A 25,020-nucleotide genomic window follows, 5' to 3' on the forward strand; every position below is an offset into this window, starting at 1 on the left:
GCGAGGGTGGCTCCGTGCATGTGGGTTAAGAGTCTGAAAATGTTACAAGGGAAAAACAAGCATTTGCAATGCAATAGGTCTCGCATTAGGAAAGTGTGTGCTATTGGTACTGTAAATGACAATTTATTTTAATATGTGTTGTTTTTGAAAATATATAAATTAATAGCATTGTTATTTACAAAGCCAATAGCTTACAATTTCTTAATGCGATTCCTATTGGCTATGGAAATGTTTTTTGGTAGCAAGCAAGGACAGTGCTGTTGTGGTGCTGAGTGATGCTGTTGTGGTGCTGAGTGATGATGTTGTTGGGCTGAGTGATGTGGTGGTGTCCTAGAGTGATGTGGTGGTGTCCTCGAGTGATGTGGTGGTGTCCTCGAGTGATGTGGTGGTGTCCTCGAGTGATGTGGTGGTGTCCTAGAGTGATGTGGTGGTCTCCTAGAGTGATGTGGTGGTCTCCTAGAGTGATGTGGTGGTCTCCTAGAGTGATGTGGTGGTCTCCTAGAGTGATGTGGCGGTGTCCTAGAGTGATGTGGCGGTGTGTCCCCGAGTGATGTGGCGGTGTCCCCGAGTGATGTGGCGGTGTCCCCGAGTGATGTGGCGGTGTCCCCGAGTGATGTGGCGGTGTCCCCGAGTGATGTGGCGGTGTCCCCGAGTGATGTGGCGGTGTCCCCGAGTGATGTGGCGGTGTCCCCGAGTGATGTGGCGGTGTCCCCCCGAGTGATGTGGCGGTGTCCCCGAGTGATGTGGCGGTGTCCCCGAGTGATGTGGCGGTGTCACCGAGTGATGTGGCGGTGTCACCGAGTGATGTGGCGGTGTCCCCGAGTGATGTGGCGGTGTCCCCGAGTGATGTGGCGGTGTCCCCGAGTGATGTGGCGGTGTCCCCGAGTGATGTGGCGGTGTCCCCGAGTGATGTGGCGGTGTCCCCGAGTGATGTGGCGGTGTCCCCGAGTGATGTGGCGGTGTCCCCGAGTGATGTGGCGGTGTCCCCGAGTGATGTGGCGGTGTCCCCGAGTGATGTGGCGGTGTCCCCGAGTGATGTGGCGGTGTCCCCGAGTGATGTGGTGGTGTCCCCGAGTGATGTGGTGGTGTCCCCGAGTGATGTGGTGGTGTCCCCGAGTGATGTGGTGGTGTCCCCGAGTGATGTGGTGGTGTCCGTGAGTGATGTGGTGGTGTCTGTGAGTGATGTGGTGGTGTCTGTGAGTGATGTGGTGGTGTCTGTGAGTGATGTGGTGGTGTCTGTGAGTGATGTGGTGGTGTCTGCGAGTGATGTGGTGGTGTCTGCGAGTGATGTGGTGGTGTCTGCGAGTGATGTGGTGGTGTCTGCGAGTGATGTGGTGGTGTCTGCGAGTGATGTGGTGGTGTCTGCGAGTGATGTGGTGGTGTCTGCGAGTGATGTGGTGGTGTCTGCGAGTGATGTGGTGGTGTCTGCGAGTGATGTGGTGGTGTCTGGGAGTGATGTGGTGGTGTCTGCGAGTGATGTGGTGGTGTCTGCGAGTGATGTGGTGGTGTCTGCGAGTGATGTGGTGGTGTCTGCGAGTTATGTGGTCATGACTGTTCAGTGTCCCGTGGGAAGGGATCTGTGAAAGTGCTATTCAGCCCCAATTCTAATGACGGGGCCAAGGACAATAGGACACCCGTAGATATACTGTAAAATTGCAGCAAAAACCCTACACCTCATAGGTTGAGAACCTACATCTGATACGGTGAGGAAGGAATTAAGTAATTTTGAATTTGGTTTCATTATTTAAAGTCTATAGACTAGATGAAATCCAATAAAAATGTAGTGTAAGTTATGATTCAAAAGAGAATAGATAACACAATTTCCCATGCGGTCACTGAGCCTTGCAAGACCAAAACACGTTAGACACAGGGGCAACAGAATCACTGCTTAAAAGCATCAAGCTTCAGAAAGACATAATCTCACTGTACAAATATTGAAGGTCAGACAACACATGGTCAAATCACAATATGGACCCTGCTTCAAATTCCTTTTCAACTGAGCAAAGTTGGTATTAAGTTTGGACCAAGTCAATATTCGCTAAATGAAGGAATTTTACTGATCAACAAAATGATCTATGAACAAGTTCAATTACTTTTCCACTCACTCAAAAAAGCACTGCAGCCCTGGCCATGATGTGAGGAAGTACAAAATAAAATACTCAAGGAGAGCCAAACAAGCCTGGATTCCATGGAAAACTAAGACCTACCAGGACACCTCATTGCAGACAAGCAGCAGCATCTAACACTTAAAGTAGCAACTTTTTTTAATACAGTCAACTTAAGCTCCACGAAATACCTATGTCTGTGAAGGGTTCCTTAAGTAAGTCATGAGTGGATGAAGGAATTTAATAAGAAAACAAGATGATCTGTTAATAGCAATGGCCTTGGGGCCAAATTAACCTTTTCAAAGAATGGCGCTGCCCCATCAAGATAGGACATACTGTGTATTTCATGGTGTAATCGGACAGATTATGTTTACGGATACAAATTACAAAGACATTGACTCAATTCAACTGTACTAACTAATAAAGAAACAGGAGATGCAGCCACTGGTCTACAACTGAGCACCTAAATTTGGGCCTAGAGCCATGCAAACAGGTAGTTCAGGTGCAGGACAATCTGTATAAATGTCATCAGTTTCACTTACTTTTGTCACCCCTTAGCCTCGGAACTCTCTGACTCACCTCTCTCCACATGCCATCTACAGTCCCTACATCTTGAGCTATATTTTTAGCCACATCCGGCATTTACTACATGCAGAAATAAATATATATATATATATATATATATATATTTTTAAAGCCGTATTCATTCTAGTTTTAAATGCTGATTGACATGTACATGTCTCCGCAGAGTAAACAGGCACAACAGCTAAGTTTAAGATATGTGCATCGGTCGCTGAGCTTGGATCATGCACAGAAGTAAAGACTGGGGAAGCGGGGCAGATCTGCGAGAACAGCGCTACATCTCTAAGCTCGGTAAATTAATTCCGACTTTTCTTCAGTTTTTAATACCAGCCATTGTATCAGAGTCGTGTGCTGAAAGTTGCCAGTTATGTAGACCGTTAATTCTCGCCATTTTAAAGGAAGTAAAATAACACTACATCCTCTAGAATTCACTGATTTCAGAAATCAAATGTTAAATGAAACCCAGGACTGGAACTGTGATGCCCTGTAAACCAGACGAACTGTCAACTATTCTCATGCTGCCTGTGGGACCCCCATCTGTGCAGCGTCCCACCTACAAGCTACAGCGGGCTCTCACCTGCATGCTGCTTGGCCAGCTCTGCGATGTCCTTCTGCCTGAAGAGGTAGGTCTTGGAGCTCAGCCACGTTTGCAGCAGCTGAATGACCACGGCCAGGGCTGCAGCGCTGCTCGCAGTGCCCGGTAGCTGAGTACAGCCGTGCTGCAGCCGGAGAGGACCTTGGGGTGCAATGCTCCACCTGCAGGGCGCGCTGACTCCCTTGCCCTGGCGCAGACGGCATACGCCCTAGCGCGAGACGGGAAGAGTGGCCACAGAACGGGGGCTCCGCACGCACGCGCCCAGCTTGACACGGGCCGCCTGGCGACGTCCCGAAAGTCTAGCACGCACAGGTTACCAGCTGCCAGTCGTGGAAGAGGTACCAGACAATAAAAGCCCCTGAATGCAAATGTGGTGCAGGGTGCAGCGTTTTTTAAAAACTGTAAGGCATAATGTACGGCAGATAACGCCGCTGTGTAACACGTTTTAACAAGCCGTGAGCGTGCACGCTCCCGAACTTCCGGTTTCGGGAACACTCCCGAACTTCCGGTTTCGGGATGTGCACGCTCACGGCTGTCGTGGGGCGGGACTTTTGTCTTTCGGAGAAGCCCGCGCCCACAGAGTGGATGGCAGAGGACCAGTGGCAGCAGAAGGAGTGGCGGCTGAGGCCACTGATGCGGTAAGTGGGGCTTGGGGGCTTGGCACGTGTGTGTGTGTGTGTGTGTGTGTGTGTGCGCACGTGTGTGTGTGTGCATGTGTGTGTGTGCGCAACTCAGAGGCATGGCTGACTCGGACTGAGATGTGCACGGCTCGGGAGGCGGGGCTGGGCATGCGCGTCCACGAGGTGCAATCGGCGCTCGTGCCCCGGTCTGTGGTCCCTTCAGAGCTAGGTGGGCGAGACCTAAAAAATAAACAATCATTGGAAATGCAATAGGTCTCGCATTAGAAAAGTTGGAGCTATTGGTCTTGTAAATGACAAATATTTTATTTATTTGATAAATTGATAGCTTTGTCATTTACAATGCCAATAGTTATAACTTTCGCGAATGTGACACCTATAGCATTTGGAATGCAACATGTTTTGTATTTACGTGACTTAGATGGCAGCTCTGGTCGTTAGGCCACATCTCTAGAGAGCAGGAGAGTGCAGAAGGGGAGAGAAGCACAGCAATGCAATAGGTCTCGCATTAGGAAAGTTTGAGCTATTGGTATTGTAAAGGACACATTTTTTATTTATGTGCTTGTTTTGAAAATAGCGAAATTAATAGCTTTGTTATTTACAATGCCAATAGTTTTATCTTTCGCAAATGTGACACCTATTGTAACACAATATGTGTTGTAGCACTGAGTGGTGTGAGGGTGAGGGGTGTGAGGGTGAGGGGTGTGAGGGTGTGAGGGTGAGGGTGTGTGAGGGTGAGGGGGTGTGAGGGTGAGTGGGTGTGTGAGGGTGAGTGAGGGGGTGTGAGGGGGTGTGAGGGTGAGGGTGTGTGAGGGTGTGTGAGGGTGAGTGAGGGTGTGTGAGGGAGTGAGGGTGTGAGGGTTAGGGGGTGTGAGGGTGAGGGTGTGAGGGTGAGGGTGACTGAGGGTGTGTGAGGGTGAGGGGATGAGGGTAAGGGTGTGTGAGGGTGAGGGGGGGTGATGGTGAGAGGGTGAGGGTGTGTGAGGGTGTGTGAGGGTGAGGCTGGGTGAGGCTGACTGAGGGTGTGAGGGTGAGTGAGGGTGAGTGAGGGTGTGTGAGGATGAGGGGGTGAGGATGAGTGAGGGTGTGAGGGTGTGAGGGTGAGGGTGGGTGGGTGAGGGTGAGAGGATGTGAGGGTGTATGAGGGTGAGTGGGTGTGTGAGGGTGTGTGAGGGTGAGTGAGGGGGTGTGAGGGTGAGTGAGGGTGTGTGAGGGTGAGTGAGGGTGAGGGTGTGTGAGGGTGAGGGGTTGAGGGTGAGGGGTTGAGGGTGAGGGGTTGAGGGTGAGGGGGTGAGGGTGAGGGGTCTGACTTGTTTAATGCCACAGATGCAACAATTATTAGCAGGGACTCCATATACATTCTCAGTAGGACTGCTGCATTTTTAAAAGCCCAGGAGCAGCTCATAGCACAGGAACGGATGTACAAGTAAGAGCACAATACCAGCTACACAGAATAGGGTGAGGGGTTGAGGGTGAGGGGGTGAGGGTGAGGGGTCTGACTTGTTTAATGCCACAGATGCAACAATTATTAGCAGGGACTCCATATACATTCTCAGTAGGACTGCTGCATTTTTAAAAGCCCAGGAGCAGCTCATAGCACAGGAACGGATGTACAAGTAAGAGCACAATACCAGCTACACAGAATAGTGCTCAGCTTTCCTTTTAACAGCCGAATGCATTCTGGGAGTTGTCGTCCTGTTTCATTTCAACTATAACAGATGTACTAATGCACCCTAAAAGGTAAAGGCAAGCCCAGGGCAAAGCTCTGGAATCGCTGATGATATGGTGTCATCTGGAGAGCATAGTATGGAAGACAACACTTCTTGCAGGAGAACTGATATACATTTAAATGTACAGCAGCAGATACACGTGGAAGAAGGAACTGTAATTGATCTCAATACGACTGCAACTTTCTGTTGAAGGAGCGAAATAACTCAGAAACACATGTCCAGGAATGCATCAAGCATTGGCTGTGCAAACACATATGTTAAAACACATCTAACAGGAACTGCATCTGCCATAATGATTTGCGGTATGTAATGCTGACCTGCAGTGTGCCCCCGCACCCCCTACCCTTTTGAAAATTGGACCAATTTGCCCGAAAACAATGACGTGCAAAAGAAAGGCCTGAACTGGGACCCGGAGTGGCAGGGACCCGGAATAGCTGCTGACGTGATGCCATCTAAGAAGGAAAGCAGCTCCCAGGGTTGCCAGGTTCACATATGGGTGCCATTTTTCCCATTTGTGCGAGGAAAAAAAAACAAGGGGGCAGGGAGAGAACAGACGAGTGGAGGGAGGGAAGGGGTGTGCGGTGAGAGAAAGGGGAGAGCGGACAACTCAGAGGTAAGGGACAGAGAGAAGTAGAGAACGGAAAAAAGATATAAAGGGGAGAAAGAAAGGAGTGAGACATATAGTGAAGAGAGTGAGGCGGGGGAAAGGAGGAAACACAGGGAATCGAGAGGGAAAGAAGAGATGGCGAAGCAGAGGGAAGGGGAGAGAAAAAGGTGAAGTAAGAGGGATAGGGAGAGACAAAAGGAAGACAGACTGCAACTGTGCTGGGAAGGGATAGAAATGCGAGGCCCCTTAAATATCCCGCTGTTTGGCTCGTGAAAATCAATTAACAAAGTTTCACCGTAGAAAGACTCAGTTGGCTTAATGCCAAAACGAGTAGTTTAATAGTCATGCATGGTTCTGCATACAAATGACGTCAAAACCGGCTGTCCGTCACGTTGCACCGCGTCCCGAGCAGTGTTGCCAGGCAGCATGGAAACAGAAAACCCAGTTGTGAAAATAAGAACAGACCGTAAAATCCCAGTCGATTATAGTATGATCACAATGTAGGCAGGAAGAGAATATAACGCTCCGTTCGAAAACTCATTAGCAAGCAATACACGAGTGCGCAGAATTGAATTAATCAAGCACCTTCCCAAAATGCAAAGTTTTGCATACAAAAACGAAAAGCTCAGGTGTAAAAACAAACGAAAAAAAAACCCGATGTGGGTAGGGGGGAGGAGAAGTGCGACACGGCCGCAGCAGGGGGCGGAGCGGGGAGAGCGGCAGGGGCCTTTGAAGTGAAGCTAAGCTTCACTTCAAAGGAGTGGGAGGAGTGCTGCTGGGGAACAGATGGCGATTTGATGCTGTGCAAGCGCATTTTAGGTCAATGCGCTTGCGCATTGACCTAAAAGCGCACGGGCACAGCACCAAATCGCCAGTCTAGGCAAACCTTGGGTAAACCTTGTTTAAAGCCCTATAGTCTCGCTTCTCTCAATGCGCATGCGCATTGATAGGTCACGAGACCTAAAAAAACATGGAACACACCACGTTCTTCCAAGAAAAAAAAAGAGGATATGACCAAGATAAATTCAAGTATGAAATAAACATGTCAGCTCCCAAAGAATGGGCATAGCTTAAATACAACCAGAAAGAGGTAGCTTCCACTCTAAATACTCAGTGTGGGATCATTGCTTAACCCTAGGATGTTACACCATCCCACGCTGTCCAGTAAATTCCCCAGTATAGGCTTTACCGGGGGCATTCTTGAAGGGCATGTATTCAATCCTGATTCACATCCTTCAGTTTCATAAAGTACCCTTCAGGCTGTAGTAGAAAGAGTGCACATGATACATTTATTAAGTCAGAAAAGCTAGGGCATGTCTCATAAATCACAGTTAAATAAAGTACACGTCTAATATTAAACCTTCACTCCAGACGTGCAGGACTTCACAGAAATCAGTGCAATTTCTGAAGCATCCCAAGTCTGGTTTATTAAATCATGATCCATCTTATACTTATAGGACAGTTCAGCGGATGGTGCACTGTGGAGCGCCTGACTCACTGTGTACCAGGCTCCACCACCGATGAGAATTATATCCCCTTAAGCTTCATGGATTTCTGTAGCAATCCAAAAGTCAGAGAGGAGATATAGTTTTGAATGAAAAAAACATTATATATTCTATCTGTTCAGCAAAACAGAAAACAATTTGTGACAGCCACAGCATACAAGAAGAGTAGACCGATCCTCCAAGGCAAACAGGTTTGCAGTTCCCGCCAAGGTTTCACAGTGCAAATTAAAAAAAAGTATTTATTAAAGGTATTTGTATAGGTTTATCAAGCCACACTGGCCACTGAACATTTCAAACGTTTAATGGCAAAGTGCCTATGGATAAAATACAAGAGAAACTGTAGGAACAGAGGCAGAAATAATGTCAGACGTTTGTGGGATGCTTTTGAAAACGCCTTCAGATTTCAAAAGTCTGGAGATCTATCTTAAAATTGCCTTGATCAATTAAGATTCGCTATCTAAAGTTCTTTTTTTTTTTTAAACGCAGTCAGGTTTCAAAAGTTTGGAGATCTTTCTTAAAATTGCCTTGAATAAATAAGATTCACCATCTAAAAGTTCTTTTTTTCCTTTTCCCTCTTGCTCAATCACTCAATGCCCTGCACCTTTACTCTTAATTCTCCCCCATTTATGTCTCTAATCAAATGAAGCACTGTTCAAATACAGATACAGATGGTAAAGCACACAGTGCATTTGAGCTTGAAAATCCATGTATTTAATATCAAACTGGACGAGATTTTTTTTATCCATGAATATATGATGGTAAGCATATAAACACCATGATGTGGGTTGGCTTTTATGTTTTGAACCAGACTGTTCGGAGGTGGGCAGATGTTAAACTTGCTTAACATATATTAAGGTGTTTCTATTGTAATGTAGACGTTTGAATGAAAAACAAATAATATGTGTATTTACTTTCAATGAATACAGGCAGGCTGATTAAGTTTCCTATATGGATTTATGATGGACTATATAGGTCACCTTATATTTACTTTATTTAAAGGCCTATATTAGTACACAAAAGGCATCAAAAGATCCTGCATTATTCTACACTTCAGTCTTAGAAACTGGACTGAGTGCTGATTTGAACAAAACCTCCTTTTAAGATAAGGGGCAGGTATGGGGAAGAGGGTCTATGAAGGCACTACCTTTATCTGTTGAACTGTCATGAGCAGCAACATTTGGATGTCTATTTCACGAAAACACTTGGAAAGGCGACAACGTGTTTCTATAGTGTAATACATTACGATCAAATGACTAATGTCGCACAAGTGAAAGATACAGTCGCACTCTGGCTGACTGTCACTGAGATCATAGGTTTTTATCTTGTTTTTTTACCGCCACAGTTCGCATTGTTTGGAAAAGTCATAGATAGCTAAGAAAAAGGCTGTGGTATAACTGCATTTCAAACATAGTGAAAAACAACAATACAGTAAAATCGCTGCTGTAGTTGGGAGCTAAAGCTACCTTCTCGATAACATGACTACCTCTGACACTTGTAATATTCAGAGCCTTCTGATGGGAGGAAATGCAACATCAAAAAGAGTGGGAATGCAGGACAATCACTCTAGAATGTCACTTCATGGTCAAGCACCATGACCAAGTGGTTCCAGACCGGGGGTTCTGTGCCGTCCTTCTCCTAATCTGACATGAGAGAGAATTGATTGTGCTTGTTTACAGACCTCTACATCTCCATCCTTTAACAGTTAGCTACTGCAAATGGAATGCTAAATAGTTTTTTTTTTAGCATTTAACCTCTTACAGTGCTTTAATAAAATGGTAAAGAATATAACTGGTAATACAGTCTTACAAATGATGCCCCATTCACTTCTTTGATTGATGGCTGCTCCAGATCTACTATTTAGGTTTGCTCCCACATGCAAAATATTTCTGGAATGTTATCTTTTACCAAATCCCTTAAGTAAACTAACTGAAGCTGATTTCACAACCTACTCAACTCGATGCATTGGACTCTTCTCCACCGCATAAATTATTCCATTAGTTCCCTTTTTAGGTCGAGATTGTCAATGCGCTTGCGCATTGAGCTTGAGAGAGATATTGGGGCTTAACCAGAGCTTAACCATCGGCGATTGCATGCAGTGCCCGTGAAAAAAGCGCGTGCACTTCAAAGCCACCAGCCTCCCTCCCACAGGCATCTGAAGCTGTGCGCTCTGCCTCAGGCATTTCTCCTCCCCTAATTATTCACGGCCGGCCGTACTTTCACTTTCACGGCCGCCAGGCCGTGTCTCGCGTTTCTCCTCCCCCCTTCCCCCGCCGTCGTCCCTCTTCCCCCCCTCCCCTTTTCACCACATCACGTGCTGAGTGCCGCAGCTTCATTATCCGGTTTGCCGTCTATGACTCACTCTCAGGCCCACATTCGGCTGTAGCAGTCACTAATGGAAGTTGCTTGAGCATTGACTCAGTGAGTAAACTGACACCCGTTTTGGCAGCTCCTTGGCCATGTAATTGCGTCTAAGCCCTTAATTAATTAGACCTTACTGTTGATTCTTAGGTTTGCCGTCATCACCGCAACTAACTCCAAAACGCCCAACCTTCCTTGTTAAGGGATTAATCACAAACCCTTGCAGACTCCCGGCTTTTTCATTCCTTTTCGGCACCCCGGTAAGTGTTCCTAATCCCATGGGTTCCTTATTCAGAATGCGCCTACTCTCCACCCTAACCGTGCCCCCTTGTAATTGCAGGCTTCTGAATCAGGCGTGCGAAGCTCCAATGTTTTAATTGGTTTTCCCCGAGATTACACAGTAAATGTAATAACTTAACTCTTCGTTTGTATCACACTTACTGTGCATGGCCGCATTACATTCTATAGCCATCACCGGGCTTCGTCATTTTTCCCGCAAAGTCCTGCATTTTTCGGTTTTTTTAAAACCACCGCCACGTCGTTTCTAATATTACCTTCACTCCCCTGCCAATCATTCCAAGCGGCTTCCCGCAACAGAGACATTACGAGAATTAGGACTGCACAAAGTAATTCTGCTTCTTCTTAGTTCCTCACTGTTCAGTCCGCCATTGAGTCAATTGACACCACCATCAGCAGATGTCGGATTGTAAATATCGATTCCTTGAGCATTCTTAAAATGTCAACGTTGCCCTTTATTAGGTTGTCAATCACAGTTTTAGCACTGCACTTGATATGGCTATTTGACAGTGTAACGGATGGTCACAACACTGCGCCGCAATTTCCAAACACCTTGCAACAATGACTAGCCTTCACAAAATGGCCATCGTGGAATGTACAGTTGATTGAGTCAAGCTTTATTACAAAGGTCACAAAAAGATGTTAAATAATGCTATAGGTGTCACATTTGCAAATTCAATAAATATTGGCCTTTACAATAACAAAATGAATACATTTGCTATTATAAAAACATAAACATAACTTACAAAATTATTACATTTACAAGACCAATAGCTCCAACTTTTCTAATGCGAGACCTATTGCATTTCCAATGCTTGTTACTGAGAGATAGCCTCAGAATTCCCTGCAACGTACATGTTCCTGCTGTCGTGACAGATAGAGACTACATTTGCCGATTGCCAATCATCTGCGATTTCTCGTCAGCTTTTCTCCAGTCTGCCTTCTATGTTAATCTGTTGATTTTAACCACTTGGATGCTAAGGGTACCTGATGTTCTGCCATGTAATTTCCATTGAAACCAATGGAAACTCCATGACGAGCTGGGCTCGTCATGAGCGTCGAAGGGGTTAAGGCACTGAGGGGCCTTTCAAATAATCTATGCTAACTGCCTATTTCATAAATTAGTTTAGCATGCATGAACGCTAGGTTGTTTTCCTGCATGATCAGAATATAAATGGGCCATGTTCATTGCACACACATACAAGTACGATATGGAGGAATCTCCTTGTTGATTTACTCATACGAGTGATCATAGGACACAATTTCTGCTTCCATAACTTTAAACTGGAACAAAGATTTGCAGACGTGTACTATTTGTCCCTCAAAACCTTCTACCACAAGAATCTTCACTAAAATCAAAATCCTCTCTGGGGGTATTCATGGCACAAGTTCAAAAGGGCCTAGCTGGGGGGGGGGGTACACCCTCTAATAGATGTATTATTAATTGAAAAAAATCACCTGGGATTTACACACACACACACACCATATATGTTTTGAAGGTCTTTAAACATGGTTATTTTACAAACTACTGTATTTTACGTCCCCCTCACAATCCGCACTCCTTTCTCTTTCCACTGGCCCTTGAGTCCCCCTCATGCACTGCTTCCCATATAATAATTAACATGATATGCCAGATTGATTGTCAGAAAATCTGAAGCTCAAACCCCCCCCACCTCAGTCTTACTGACCAAGATATGCCCCTGCGCACATTACCCAAAAATAAAATTAGGCTCTACCACACTCAGTACTTTAGCAAGCAACAGCCAAGATTAACTAAAAACTTACGGTGGAAACTTGCTGTGGTCTTCAGAGTCCTACAAAATAAAACCAGACACATTTAATAGCAGAATTGTAGGAATACACACTGTGCAAAACCTGCAATGTGGACTCCTAGATGTTCAGCCCCCGTTTTGCCCTTTCATGAACACCACGCCGCATCCAAGAATATTAGGGATATCGGAGATTGATGAGTAGATCAATGGTTAAAAAAATTATAACAGCAAGATGGTAAACCTATACCACTGTACAGTGACCACATCAGAATGTGAGCTGAGCAGTCCTCGGGAAAAGAAGGCGGAAACGTATCTTTGACAACCTGAAAGAAGCAAGTAGGTCTTAAACCTGCTGCTGAAAGGAGCGCTAAGCAGGGTAATGCGAACACATCAGTGCTCACTAAATAGAGAAAGGTCCTGAACTGCACCTAACCCTGGAGAAGAGTGTGAGATCAGTAGCATCCAAGGACTCTAGAAGAAAACCTAACATATATTACTGAAGGATTCTCTTTGCAGCTGGATTGTCAGAAAACATGCTTTACTGGAGAGGAGGAACTTGTTCTGTACTAGAGAAGGACATGCTCTACATCAGCATGAGCACAGAGGTTCAACAGGACTCAGGGAAAGGACTTCTGAAAGCACCATGATGTTTGACTTTTTCCATCTCCAAGAAAGTGATAAATGAGTGACTGCTTTGAGACTTTGTGTGGGAGAGGCTCTGCTTGGGCAAGGATAGCAAGGGGTTCTGAATGCTTCACATCCTACAACTGATGTACATTATTAAGCTGTGCATGTTTTTAATATAATACAACAAAAACATAACACAAAAGGCATAAAAAACTAGACACTTACAAGGACAAAACATGATGGCGAGTCTTACCTTCCCCGCCTCTTCCTTTTTCACCCCCTTTGAGTGTGGGTCACCTCCTGTAGAGTCCTTCACCCCAAATCCGGAAATGGATGGCTTTTCACCATCGGCTTGTGCCTCCACTTTAGGCTTGGATTCTCCCTCAGCAAGCCGGAAGGAGGATCTGCTGTCAGAGTCCTGAAAGGAGTCAGCCATACTGTTCGAGCTTAACCATGATGCCACTTTGTTCTTTGACGTTTCCTCCGACACAGGAAGCTTGCATGCATTGGCCTCATCATGGCTCACTTGTCTAGCAAGGCCTGAGTCCTTGGAGGCAGTCTCAGACAAGCCATTCTCCTTCTGCCCCCTGGTTTGCCTGCGTGTGGCATAGCTGCGCCAAACAGCGTTCGTGTTAAAGTCACCTTCCTTCCCAAAATTGTCATCTGAGCTTTCTTCGTTGCTTTCTTCCTGCTCGTCACTTCCTGTATTCTCCTCTTCCTCTTCATCCTTCAGGTCTACACCACTGCTGTCAGAAGAGGCTTTTGCATCACTTTCGTAGCCTTCCTTAAAGTTCTCCACACTCTCTATATAATCCAAATTAGCAAAGTACTCGTCGCCCATCTCCAGGCCCTCCTTGTCAGCAAAATCATCAGTCAGGATCTTTCCTGCATAAAGCAAAAAATATCAGGCCTTAGGAACACAGGAAGGGCATGAAAATTAGCCAGGCAAAACTGCATTGCAGCTACGACAAGGAAACAAGCTCTGGCCTAGGCCCAGGAGATCTGCTATATGACTCAAGCGTACAATATTGCAAAAACTGCTAAGTGGGGAAAAAATTGTGCACTCTCATAGTACAAACAATAATGAGTTATCTGACAAGTATAAGGCTCAACATCCCTAACTTTCTTCTGGACAGATGAGTGCCTCCGGTACCTCCAAGGTCAAGTGGTTTCTGCACCTACGTTTAATACATCTTTAGGTCCTTTTGTTCTTCCCCGATTGATGGATTGTCTGAAAATCTTACAAAAAAGTAGTATGCCAGATTACTCCACTTGGATACTTACAACTCAGAGCTGCCATCAACAATTTGGTCTTAACTATGGTACAGGTGAACAAGTTACTTACCTTCAGTGACAATTCTGGTGGAATTTTTTAACTAATGACCGATTCCTCACTTTTAGAATATCCTTAGGAGCCAGAATTGATCTGGAAAATTCTCCTAGAGTTGCTCCGGTGCGCCAGTAGTTAGTGCAAATGATTCTATGAGGTCTCCATACTACACTGGAAATGACAAAGCAGAGCGACATATGTGCATCACACCTGAGTGCTAATATCCGTTTCTTGTGTCCTTAACATTTTGCGCACTCAGACACCAAGCACAGAAAACACTGTCTGATATAGTGTACTGATTCCTAACTTAAGACTTTTTTTTATAGTAATGAGGCAACTTCACTGAACAAGGAGGTTAGAGGGCAGTAAGGAATCTACAATTACATTGAGTACCCACCAGAAAGAGTATTAATGGAGCTAAGTAACTCGTTCTTCCGGCGCATACTTCAAATGGCAGATTCCGTACGCTTACAAATAGATACCACAGCAGTACACCTTAAAGTCAGAGGGTTTGGAGAGTGAACTAAGTGGGGGAAGACCAAACTGTCTTGCAGAACCAAGTGGGCGAAGTGACCTTCCTGCTGGACTTGGTTGTTAAGGCTGTAGTGTCTCGTCTACGTATGCACCACCGAACTCATAGCAGCCTGACAGACATTAAGAACAGGCATCCCACGCTCAAAAGCCAAAGGCCCAGGAGTAGGAGGAGTGTTGCTTCTTGGCCAGTGTGTACCAGCTTTTAATAAGGACGACAATCAACCTTGAAAGCGTCCTCTTTTGCAAAGTCTTTCCTTTCTTTGCCCCGGAGAAACGCAGAAATAGCTGGTTATCTACTCAATATTCGGTTGGTAGGGTAATAATAAAGCTCACATCGCTTTCAGGGTCAAGTAGATGGAGCCCCTCCTCCTCATTAGAGTGATGAGGTGAAGCAAAAAAAAAAAAGAAACACTGGCAGAGTAAACAGTTAGCAAACGCAGAATATTGTCTGAACCTTTGGTAAGAAGGCTGCACTTGTCCTCTGTACCAGTCTGTCCGGAAACAAGGTAGTGTAAGGTCGTTGTACCGAGAGCAATTGTAGTCCAGGCATGGACACAATGGCAATGAGGAAGACAGTTTTCAGTGTTAGGGGTAGTTAAGAACAGCTCTGCATTGGCTTTAAGGGCATACACAGGAGAAATGACAAGACCATGTTCGGGTCCCAGTGAGCCATACCAAACTGTTTGGGGGATACACGTGCATCAAATAGTGTATCAATTAAATCATAACTAATGACTTAATACTCAGTGTAGACTGCCCTTGTGGACAGGCTCTTGGCAAATTAGACATCAACCACTTAGGTCAGTGATTTAAAATCATTGAACTGCTTCCATTTAATCTCATGCATGGAGGTGTAGCTTATGCAAGATTGGATTTAGGACCCAACCCTGCCCTTCTGCTAAGACAGTGGATCCTACTGAAGTGGAAGCCTGATCAGAAGACAAATACTCAGGGGCTCCAAGTACAACCCTTTTCTGGCCTTGTCCTGGGCGCTGAGAATAACTTGGGGCCTGGTCAGTCTTGATCTTCCTCAGTTTCTGAAATAACAGTGGAAAGGTGTTCAGAAACCATTCCACCCATACCATTTGGCATGTGTCAGCTCACAACACCTCGGAGGATAGATCTAGCTAGGGCATGCCCCACCTCGTGATGAGGACACCACCCAAGGCCTAACAGACTTGCAAGCTCAGTTTGCCTGCACTAGCATTCGGTGAACCCCGCTATGTGGTAGGTAACCAGGACTTTATTCTGTTGTTATAGCCACCTCTGGAGGTGTAGTGCATTCTGGCAAAGGATTCAGAACCCAATTGCCCATTGCTTGTTGCAATATTACATATTGGCCATGTTGTCTGTGAAAAACTGGACACACCTCTCTTTGACGAACTGCATTCTGAAAGCATCAAGTCTTTTTTATTGTGTCTGGAGGATTAATGAGGAAAGAATTTGGGATTACCTTATTTGTTGAAGCCAAAACAATCAGGCTCTCTGGTGTAGTGTGCTTGGTCAGTAAGCCCAGGACACGGACAGCTAGCCCATGACACCTACACACAAGTCGCCTGACAGGCGGGCATGTGCATTAAATGGACCATGAAGCCAGAACTGCATCAGTAAATGGTTCTTTCAATGGCAATAATGGTTCAAATGAATATGGCCCTGGTTGAAGAATTTCAGTTAACACATTTGTTTACTAATCTCCACCACAAATAAAGTACTTTCCTCCGTTGGTGGCCCAAGTGGAGAATCAAGCTGTTTGAAGAAATGGGTCTAGCCCACTAGCGTGTCGTAAGTTATGATTTAATGCACCAATCATCAGTATAATGAGAAGATAGTAATCTGTCCCCATCCTCATGATCATCAATATCTGGCGAGAGATTGGCATCCTGCACCAAGTCCAAATCGGCACCAGGAAGAGCCTGAAACCTTTGAGAGTGGAAGTACAAGTAAGGACAGAGTCACTACGAGCCCAGTAGCAGGACCTGAGGGGACAAATGGTGCCAAGGGCAGACCAGCTGATGAAAATCCGATTGGACAACGCTGAGGCTCCCTGGAGCCGCTCCTGAGGTAGCTAGAATAGAACAAAAATCTGCACCATATTGTGAGATCTACAACACCCCAGGGAACATGGGAGACCAACGAGTCCAACTGCAGGATATGTTTGGACTCAGGAGACACTAAAGTAATGAAACCTTAATCATACCTCTTTTGCACATTCTCACTTGCCTTGTGGCAAGATGAGGTCTAAGATCCACTTGGCCTTCTTACACGCGTGCAGAGACTTTGACTTCGAATTACCAACAGACTTCAAGCAGAAAATTGTTTTTTTGCTGGAAAGGCTGCAAAACCAGGGACGCAAATAAGTATGCTACCTGGGTAAGGACGGATCCCAAGATCTTGACCTCTTATATGAAGCAACAGAGCTTACCCGTCTGATCCCGCATTACCCTAGGGTGCTTAAGAGCACATATGTCTCACATCCTATAGTCATGGCCTGAAACCAAGCACCATAGGCATACGTCGTCCAGGTCTGTGACCTAAATCTGCCTCCTGCAGTCTTGGCACTCCTTGAAACTGGTCATTTGGGGTGGGGATATAGTTTTTATTTATTTATTTATTTTATTTTTATTTAATGCGATTTTATATAGCGCAAACTTTACCCGAAGGTGTCAGAGCGCTTTACATAAGAACCAGTTGCAAAACATAAGGACTTAGGATTACATGCGTTACATAAAAGATACACACATAAAAAAATTGCAAATGTACAAGATGTAAAGTCACACAAAGAAGAGACTGGTGATTATAGTTATCTCAGTATACATAGGGAAGGATATGAATGGATATACTCTAAGAGTCATATAGGAATGGTAGAGAGTACAATGGTCTACTGCATATACTAGTGATTAGAGTTATCTCTATATACACAGGGAAGGGATATGAATGGATATTCTATAAATGTCACATAGGAATAGCAGAGCACCAAGGTCTACTGCATATACTAGTGATTAGAGTTATCTCTATATACATAGGGAAGGGATATGAATGGATATACACTAAGTCGCAAAGGAGTGGTAGAGAGTACAATGGTCTACTGCATATACTAGTGATTAGAGTTATCTCTATATACAGAAAAGCAGAGTTCCATTTAGTGGGGTTGGAGGGGGATGCAGTCACAGCACCAAGGGAGGGGCAGAGAAGGGCAGGAAAGTGAGACAAACGAGAGAGGGAAGCAGATAGTAATGAGTAAGACAGTGAGGAGTGTGTCAGAGGCAACAGGAGAGACAATAGAAAGGTCTCTAGGACAGAGGGGGAGGTTAGAGATCGCTAAAATGGCGGAGGAGAAAGGTAGAAGAAGAAGCGAGTCATAAAACGAAAATGGCAGGGAGCATAAAGGTCCAAGTCCGAAAGTCCAGGAAGAGGGCTGCCATAGCCAGCAAGTCTGGGGGGAGAAAGGCAGTCCGCAGCAAAGTCACAGCCTCATCGTCCATGAGGAGCTGGGGCAGAGGAGTTCAATCCGGAGACCAGGGGTCAGGGAAGAAAGACCACAGGCGCCAAGGCAGCTGATCGCAGAACGGGAGGCAGCAAAGTCAAAACAAAGTTTAAAGGGAAGGAGGAGGGGGGCCTCTCACCAGAGCCCAGTTAAACACGATGTGGGTGGTGGCGTTGTGCGTGGGGGGCACAGCGCAGCTAAAAGCAGGCTCTTGGTGGTCCGATAGTCCCTTAGTCTGCCCCCGAACTGACCTGGTGAGCTCCGGAGCTTCCCTGCAGAAAATGGCACCCGCCCGGGTGCAGAGCTGTTGGTGGTGGAGGAGCACGGGGCCTGGAGAGGTGCAGGAGCGCTGGGCTCTTCGTGGTGGGTCGCTGGCTCGCCTGCATCATGGACGCGGTGATGCCCTGGCGCGCACGGATATTAGCAGGTTGTGTTGTTGCCCACTGCTGAGCACGGTCAGTGCTTGTTGGACTGTGGGGAGGGCACAGAACCCCTCCTTCCTTACATCTTTCTTGCTGGGCTGAGGTGTTTGACATCGCCGAGACACTTACTTTGAATTCCCCCTCGTTTAGTCAAGTTTATGCTGAGTTCCGGCTGCCATTTTAGGGTCAGGCACGATCAGGCAGGGTTTCGGTTCACTACTGTTTTCTATCCCTGGTCTAGTTGTCCGGTACTGAAATTGCTCCCGCTGCCCTTTGATCACACTAGGCCGTATTATTGCGTCCCCACCTCACTAGCTGGTAGTATTGCTCCCTCCAGAAAACCACGTGTCTGCGCCGATGGTCCCTGTTCCTCCGGTCGCGTTTAGCAGCTCCTTCGATCGCGGTATGCAGCAACCCGCGCACCACTCATTCAGGGGTCACGATAGTAGTGTAAGCACTACAAGCCTTCCCAAGCCGCACCGATAAGGCGCATGGATATCAGCAGCCCTTCCTCCCTCCAAGCACAGCGGGCGCCATTTTGCTTCAATCCGCAGCTGAAATCACGGAGCCCCGGCGAGGCTCAAAACGGGTCTTATCCCGGTCTGCAAGGCACCCGCTTAGCCTCTACTGTATCAGTCGCATTTTCGCCGCCTCTGGGGTAAGTTTGGCGATATTTGATGGCGCGTATGCACTCAGGACACTGGCGCGGACTGAGAGCCGAGCGCCAGTGTCCTGCACTTCCAAAGTCTCCACGAGTTCACACGCGCACTGAAATGTTTTTTGGAGAGGTGAGAAAACTATCAAAATTGTAGCTGCTACTCCACATCGTCTTCAAAGGGTGTGGAAAGAAAGGTGCAGATGCCAGCGCGCAGGAGTGGTAATTATATACTGCGCTGCTCATTAAGTGACCAGGAAGACACCTACCAGAACACAAGAATTCCCTCCATTAAGTATCTGCGATTAAAAGTACCCAACAGAAACCCAGAAAATACCTCATGCTTACTCTATCATGCCAGAAGGATAAATGCCACCAGGATAGCATGCTATCGTACTGTTTTGCTTTCACCACTGATCTTCTATGCTCCCCTCTAAGCAGAAAGAGGACAGATGGAAACATAACTGATTCTTAATCCAGGTTCTTCATGTTACCCGTCATTAAAATCACAAGCACCGAACAAGTCTTTCTGTGTGAGAGAGCAATGAACATGTTTTCAAATAGATCTATTTGTCTCAAAAAAAGTATTTTAGAACCAATGGCCATCTATAAAGAACACATTTATTTTTTTCATCCAATAGGAATTAAAAATCAAAATACTTGGAGGAAAAGGCCGTTTTATTAGTCAGGATGATTAAGTAGGCAGCTATACCACTTTAACCCCTTCCATGCTGATGACGAACCCCAGCCGTCATGCACTACGGTGCTCGTGTGCTGATGACGGATGGGGTTCGTCACGGCCCTGCTCGTTTGTGTACAGCACAGCGGGGGAATCCCGGCCGCATGGAAGGGGTTAAAGCAGCAGGCTGCTGTATAGACTCTCAAAGACGTTCAGTGTGAGGTAGTCACAATTGGTTCAGAAATTAGGAGGCATGTAATCACCTCTTCCTTAATCTGGTTTTAACTTTTGCTCAATTTTTTATTTACTTTAGATAACAATAAAGAACGGTAAGGCTTACAATTAGGTTTCTTTCCCTTTTTACGATGGCATCTTCATAAAAATTAAAAAATATTTAACAAAATATAATGGCAAGCAAATTCCCCTCTTCAATGTAGGTAATCCAGAACAGCAACAAAAATAGTCAAAAAAATTTAACCAGGTTCCTCGAGGAGGTCAGACTCATGTGTCTGTTCTGCAGTAAGAATTCAGGAGGCAGTGTCTGACTTATGTACTGCTATCCAATTCAATGATAGAAACTTTTCCACAGCAACTGACGCCTTTTAAACAGGCGCTATCCCATCCAGAAGGGCCAACTGGACTGATGTTAGCATTCTACTATCAACTGCTTGTTTAAAAAAAAAAGAAAAAAAAAAGATGCTTAGTTACCAAGTCTTTATAGTTATGTCAAAAAGTGCCTAAGAATACTTTTTACACCGATGTTGTAAAGAGAGCTCTCAGATGGAGACCAAAGATTAGAGCGAAAAGATGTAAACTGAAATAGTGTGATATATGTATATGTACAAGGAATGAAGAGAGTGCTCTATGGGAAACCTTTCTATCCCTACACCGAGTCTAGCAATCCCAGGGCTTTTACAGAGAATAGCACCTGTCTGTGCAATGGACACTACGGTGAATATTCAATTTTTAAGATAGATACAGTCTTATCAGGAGAGTTTTAGGGGAAAATTAGATTTACTTTTAGCAGTCAAAATGTTTTATTACGAGAATGTTGAAAATATATTTGTTTCTGTATGGACAAAAGGACGCTGGGCGAAGGAGAATGGCTTATATAGGCAAATAATGATAGTATGACTGTGTCTTTACAATGTTTTTGGGCCAACCTGTTTCTCTAACAACCAAATGCAGCTAGTCCATTCACCTAGACATCTTTAATCAAATATATTCATAATTCCAGTATTTTTACCACTGTAAGTTGAACACCTATTAAAATGCTGGCAGGAATGAAGAAACGTACAAAAAACAAGAGGGGGGAGGTAGAGTAAATAAGAAGGATTCTTACTCCACAGATTTACTTGTATAAACAAAAGGAATCCAGAAACCACAGAGTGGTGAAAGTAGAAAAAGGCACCTATGCCAGCAAGGGTTCAGGTGTCTAAAAACATCAAGACAAGCTACACAGATATTTCCAAATCTGATTTTACAAAGTAAGGCAATGTAAAAAGCCAAAGCTAGTGCTCGGGAATTCTTATACCACAACAATGAAAAAGCGATTGAGGATAACTGGCACAGAACTGCATCTTGGAATTCTGGGATCTGTTTCATTAAAATGACAGTCAAATGCCTATCTGTTGAGGCTGCTATCAATCTAAACACAGATTCTACATTTTTGCTTTTTACAGACAGAATTAAAAAAACACTGATCAGTTTCTAACGTCTGCATTAGAACATCTATACTTATCAGACATACAAAGGCATTCAAACAGTAAGTAATTTATTCTGAATTTTAATTAAGCTTAAAGTTAAATTACCTGTTAAATGACTAACCATCAAACTACCCCCTAACTGAAATTGCATTAAATTAAAATCCAACTTACTTTGTTAACTAATTTGTGTTTGATTGTATATTTATTAATGCAAACGTATCGTTAATTTTAAAGTTTAAAGTATTTATATCAAATAACTTATCAAACATTTAACTTAAAATTGATTAAATAGGTTTCCTTATCTTTTTGTTATCTAAATGTATTCAGATTAGGTCGATTTAAAATAATTTTCCTTTAAGATTATAGTGTGTTACTTGTAATGGTTATATTTAGGTAATGGCTTTGATATAGGTCTTCACCCCTGTTGACAATTACGTTAGTATAACTAGAAAGTCAACATCAAGAAAGAGAAAACACACTTTATTATGACTCGAAAATGGTTATCAGCCGAATCCAGAGACCGGCAACAGCATCTGAAGTTTGTCGATGAAACTAATAAAGAAAGCATGGAAATGTGAAATGAATATATGCCTCCTCAAATAAGCTAGCCTAACAACATGTCAACTACATGTATGCTGGTGAGGCAACAAGATCCTGAAATGCAAGTCTCGCACAGTATCCATGCTGAGAAAGTTCAGTAAGACTCAAACCTTTCTGATCCCTAAAAGTAACAAGCTTCTAAACGAAAATGAATGGATTACCAACATGGGTTTCCAATTATCACTTAAGCTTTTTGTTTGAAAAACAGGTGAAAGGCTATTTACCCGAGACCATATCAAAACAATTTATTGTGCACTATAAATAGCTAATCCCACATTATACAACTCTTGCTTAAGTTTGTTGTCGCCTAGCCACTAACCTTTTTTCATTCCCTTCCCATTTTGTCTTGTGAACTTGCCTACAATCGCTTTTTACTCCTTTTTCGATGTCAGTTGATAAGAGTATGAGAAAATGTTTGCGGGAGGCTATGCTATAACCTGTATATTTCCTTATTGTTGCATACTGTAGCCTTCTATGTAATAATACAATGTATAAATGCAAAAACAACAGTTGATGGACAGAATGCAGAACAATGTCATACATCCACCCCAGTACAGAGATCTGGGCCTAAATCCATCGTTTTTTTCATAATACAATGTATATACACTTTGTAATTATTTGTACATGTATTTGGAACAAATGTTTAATTTTGTGGAATTTACTCTCTGACCACATAGTAAAAGATGATGAGATAGTGGCGTTGTGTTACTACATCAAATGCATGGTTACCATGGAGGCCAAAATTTCGAGCCATTCCACATCACATAACAATTTAGCCATGATAATTCCTTATTTTTAATCTTTCGATCCATCCCCAATTGTGAATAGCATGGTTACCTGCATAGATGCAAACAAATGAGCCTTTGGCAATGTCGTCTAGGCAACGGATTCCCCAGCCCTTGTTCTGAGTTTTAAAGAGCTGTAGGCGTACATGCAGTCCATGCTGCACCAGGCGGTTTGTGCACATATTCATGTTACATTTGCACCTCTTGTTGCACTCATACACCCTGCAAACAAGACCAAGAAGCAAGAGTATTACTGACAGGTAGAAACTTGCTGGAGGAACATCATTCCTACCTGTGATACCAAATCTCCTGCCCTTGCATCTACAAGAGTCCCATGTTTTTAATATTAGAACCCACAGTGTAAGGAAAGGCTTTAGGAAGATTTAGAAAACATTAGTTCATTGATCACAAATTGATATTATTCACATGGAATGGCATGTAGTTAGGCAGATGAAGGCTTACAAGCTTAATTATACAATTTGCTTGTTTAGTAGAAGGAAGGATAAACCATGTTATTCTAAGAGGGGTGAGACACATAACAAGCTTGGTAAAGGAAAGTATACCTTGTCTAATCTACAAATTAGCACTAGCAGTAACTTCCTTCAATTTCTTCATCAGCAGGATTTTCTAAGGCACATTTAGATAGATTTAACATCTGTTGGAGGATGGTTGACAAAGAAAGGCTACTTACAACAAGCACATTTATTGGCACGGACTGATCCATCATCTCTCAAAGAAGAGTAGCACCAGGAATGCTTGCAAACAATGTTAACAGATTGCTGTGTCATAGCAACATGGAGCTCATGGGGAATGATATCACCCAAGGGTAAGAGCACTGCTTAATGAGTCCTCGGATTACTTCAAAAAGAGCTATTCCATTAGTCATAGCAAACAGTGTTGAGAAGCCACTTTACAGGTTTAGGAGAAAAACAACGTTGTTTCATTTCAAATTAGGGGTAGAGGAAATGGAATCAAAGAAATGTAAATTGATCAGTTTCTTGCAAAAAACAGGAAAAACGTTTGATATAAATGGTGAATGAATTACAGTAGGTCTGAAGAAAAATAAAAAATAAACTGAAAAGGGTATTTTTGCATCAAGACAAATTAAGAAACCTCCAATGCAGTAATTGATAGGTGATTGTCCTGGTCTCCAAAAGTAGATCTACTTATTTGTGCCCTACAAACTTGTCAAAACTGAATTTCGTCTCGGATTCTGCAGATGAAGGAGCGGTTTACAACTGCAATCAAGGCCTTTCTGTTTTCGTGTCAAAGTAGTTAGGTGCAACTTGTCTTTGGAGGACCCAACCATTGCACGGGCCTCAATCGAATTCCAACTAGGTTGTGCTAATACTCAGCTCAATTTTAACACTAGCTATAAAGTTAAAGCAGAGTCATCCTCCTCTTGACAGAGTGGCAGGGGAACAAAACAAAGTTTTTTTTATCTTTATTGTACGGTTGAATAGAGAATGGATGTGGTGAGGGAATGTAGAACCTCACACAAGTGATAATTCTTGAGTTTGGTAGGTACCACATGGAGAGCACATGATTCTAATATGGAATAACCACATTACGACAGAGGCATGATACAAATGAGATTTGGAATTATTTTTTGTACATGCCAAAAAATCAGTTTTCTGATGAAAATCGATCACCCCGGACCATATGAACTTTCTCAGAATGGACAGAAATAGTGATATTTTTAAAATCTTTAAGCTTTTGACTGTAAATGACTGTCAGGTGTGAATCATCACCTTTTTAACTAAAATATGTATGTTTAGAGTCATTTTCATGCTTGGAATCGGTCGAAGCACAAGCTTCTGAGTAGGAGGGAAAGTCTATAAAAATTGCATATTTGGTCACTCTGTGGCCTTAAAAAGTGGTTATTCAACATGAAGCACAATACAATTCACATTTGGAATCATTTTCTGCACATGCCAAAAAATCTGACCATAGGAACGTTCTCAAAATAGTCAGAAATGGTGATTTTTCCAATGTCTAATCTTTTGACT

At 44.1% G+C, this 25,020-nt stretch overlaps 1 protein-coding gene across 3 annotated transcripts in view; it reads right to left on the bottom strand.

The window, feature by feature from the left end:
• The window catches only part of SETDB1 (SET domain bifurcated histone lysine methyltransferase 1), a 144,250-nt gene that overhangs the window by 49,105 nt on the left and 70,125 nt on the right, over positions 1-25,020 (bottom strand). For all 3 annotated transcript variants that reach the window (XM_078669412.1, XM_078669410.1, XM_078669411.1), the window contains 3 exons: positions 23,064-23,233; positions 13,070-13,701; positions 12,203-12,231 (listed from right to left, as the gene is read on the bottom strand). In XM_078669412.1, coding sequence (XP_078525538.1) covers positions 12,203-12,231; positions 13,070-13,701; positions 23,064-23,233 — 831 coding nt within the window. The remainder of the gene's footprint in view (positions 1-12,202; positions 12,232-13,069; positions 13,702-23,063; positions 23,234-25,020) is intronic.

The sequence above is a fragment of the Lissotriton helveticus genome, chromosome 12, assembly GCF_964261635.1.
Source record: "Lissotriton helveticus chromosome 12, aLisHel1.1, whole genome shotgun sequence".
Classification (NCBI taxonomy): Eukaryota; Metazoa; Chordata; class Amphibia; order Caudata; family Salamandridae; genus Lissotriton; species Lissotriton helveticus.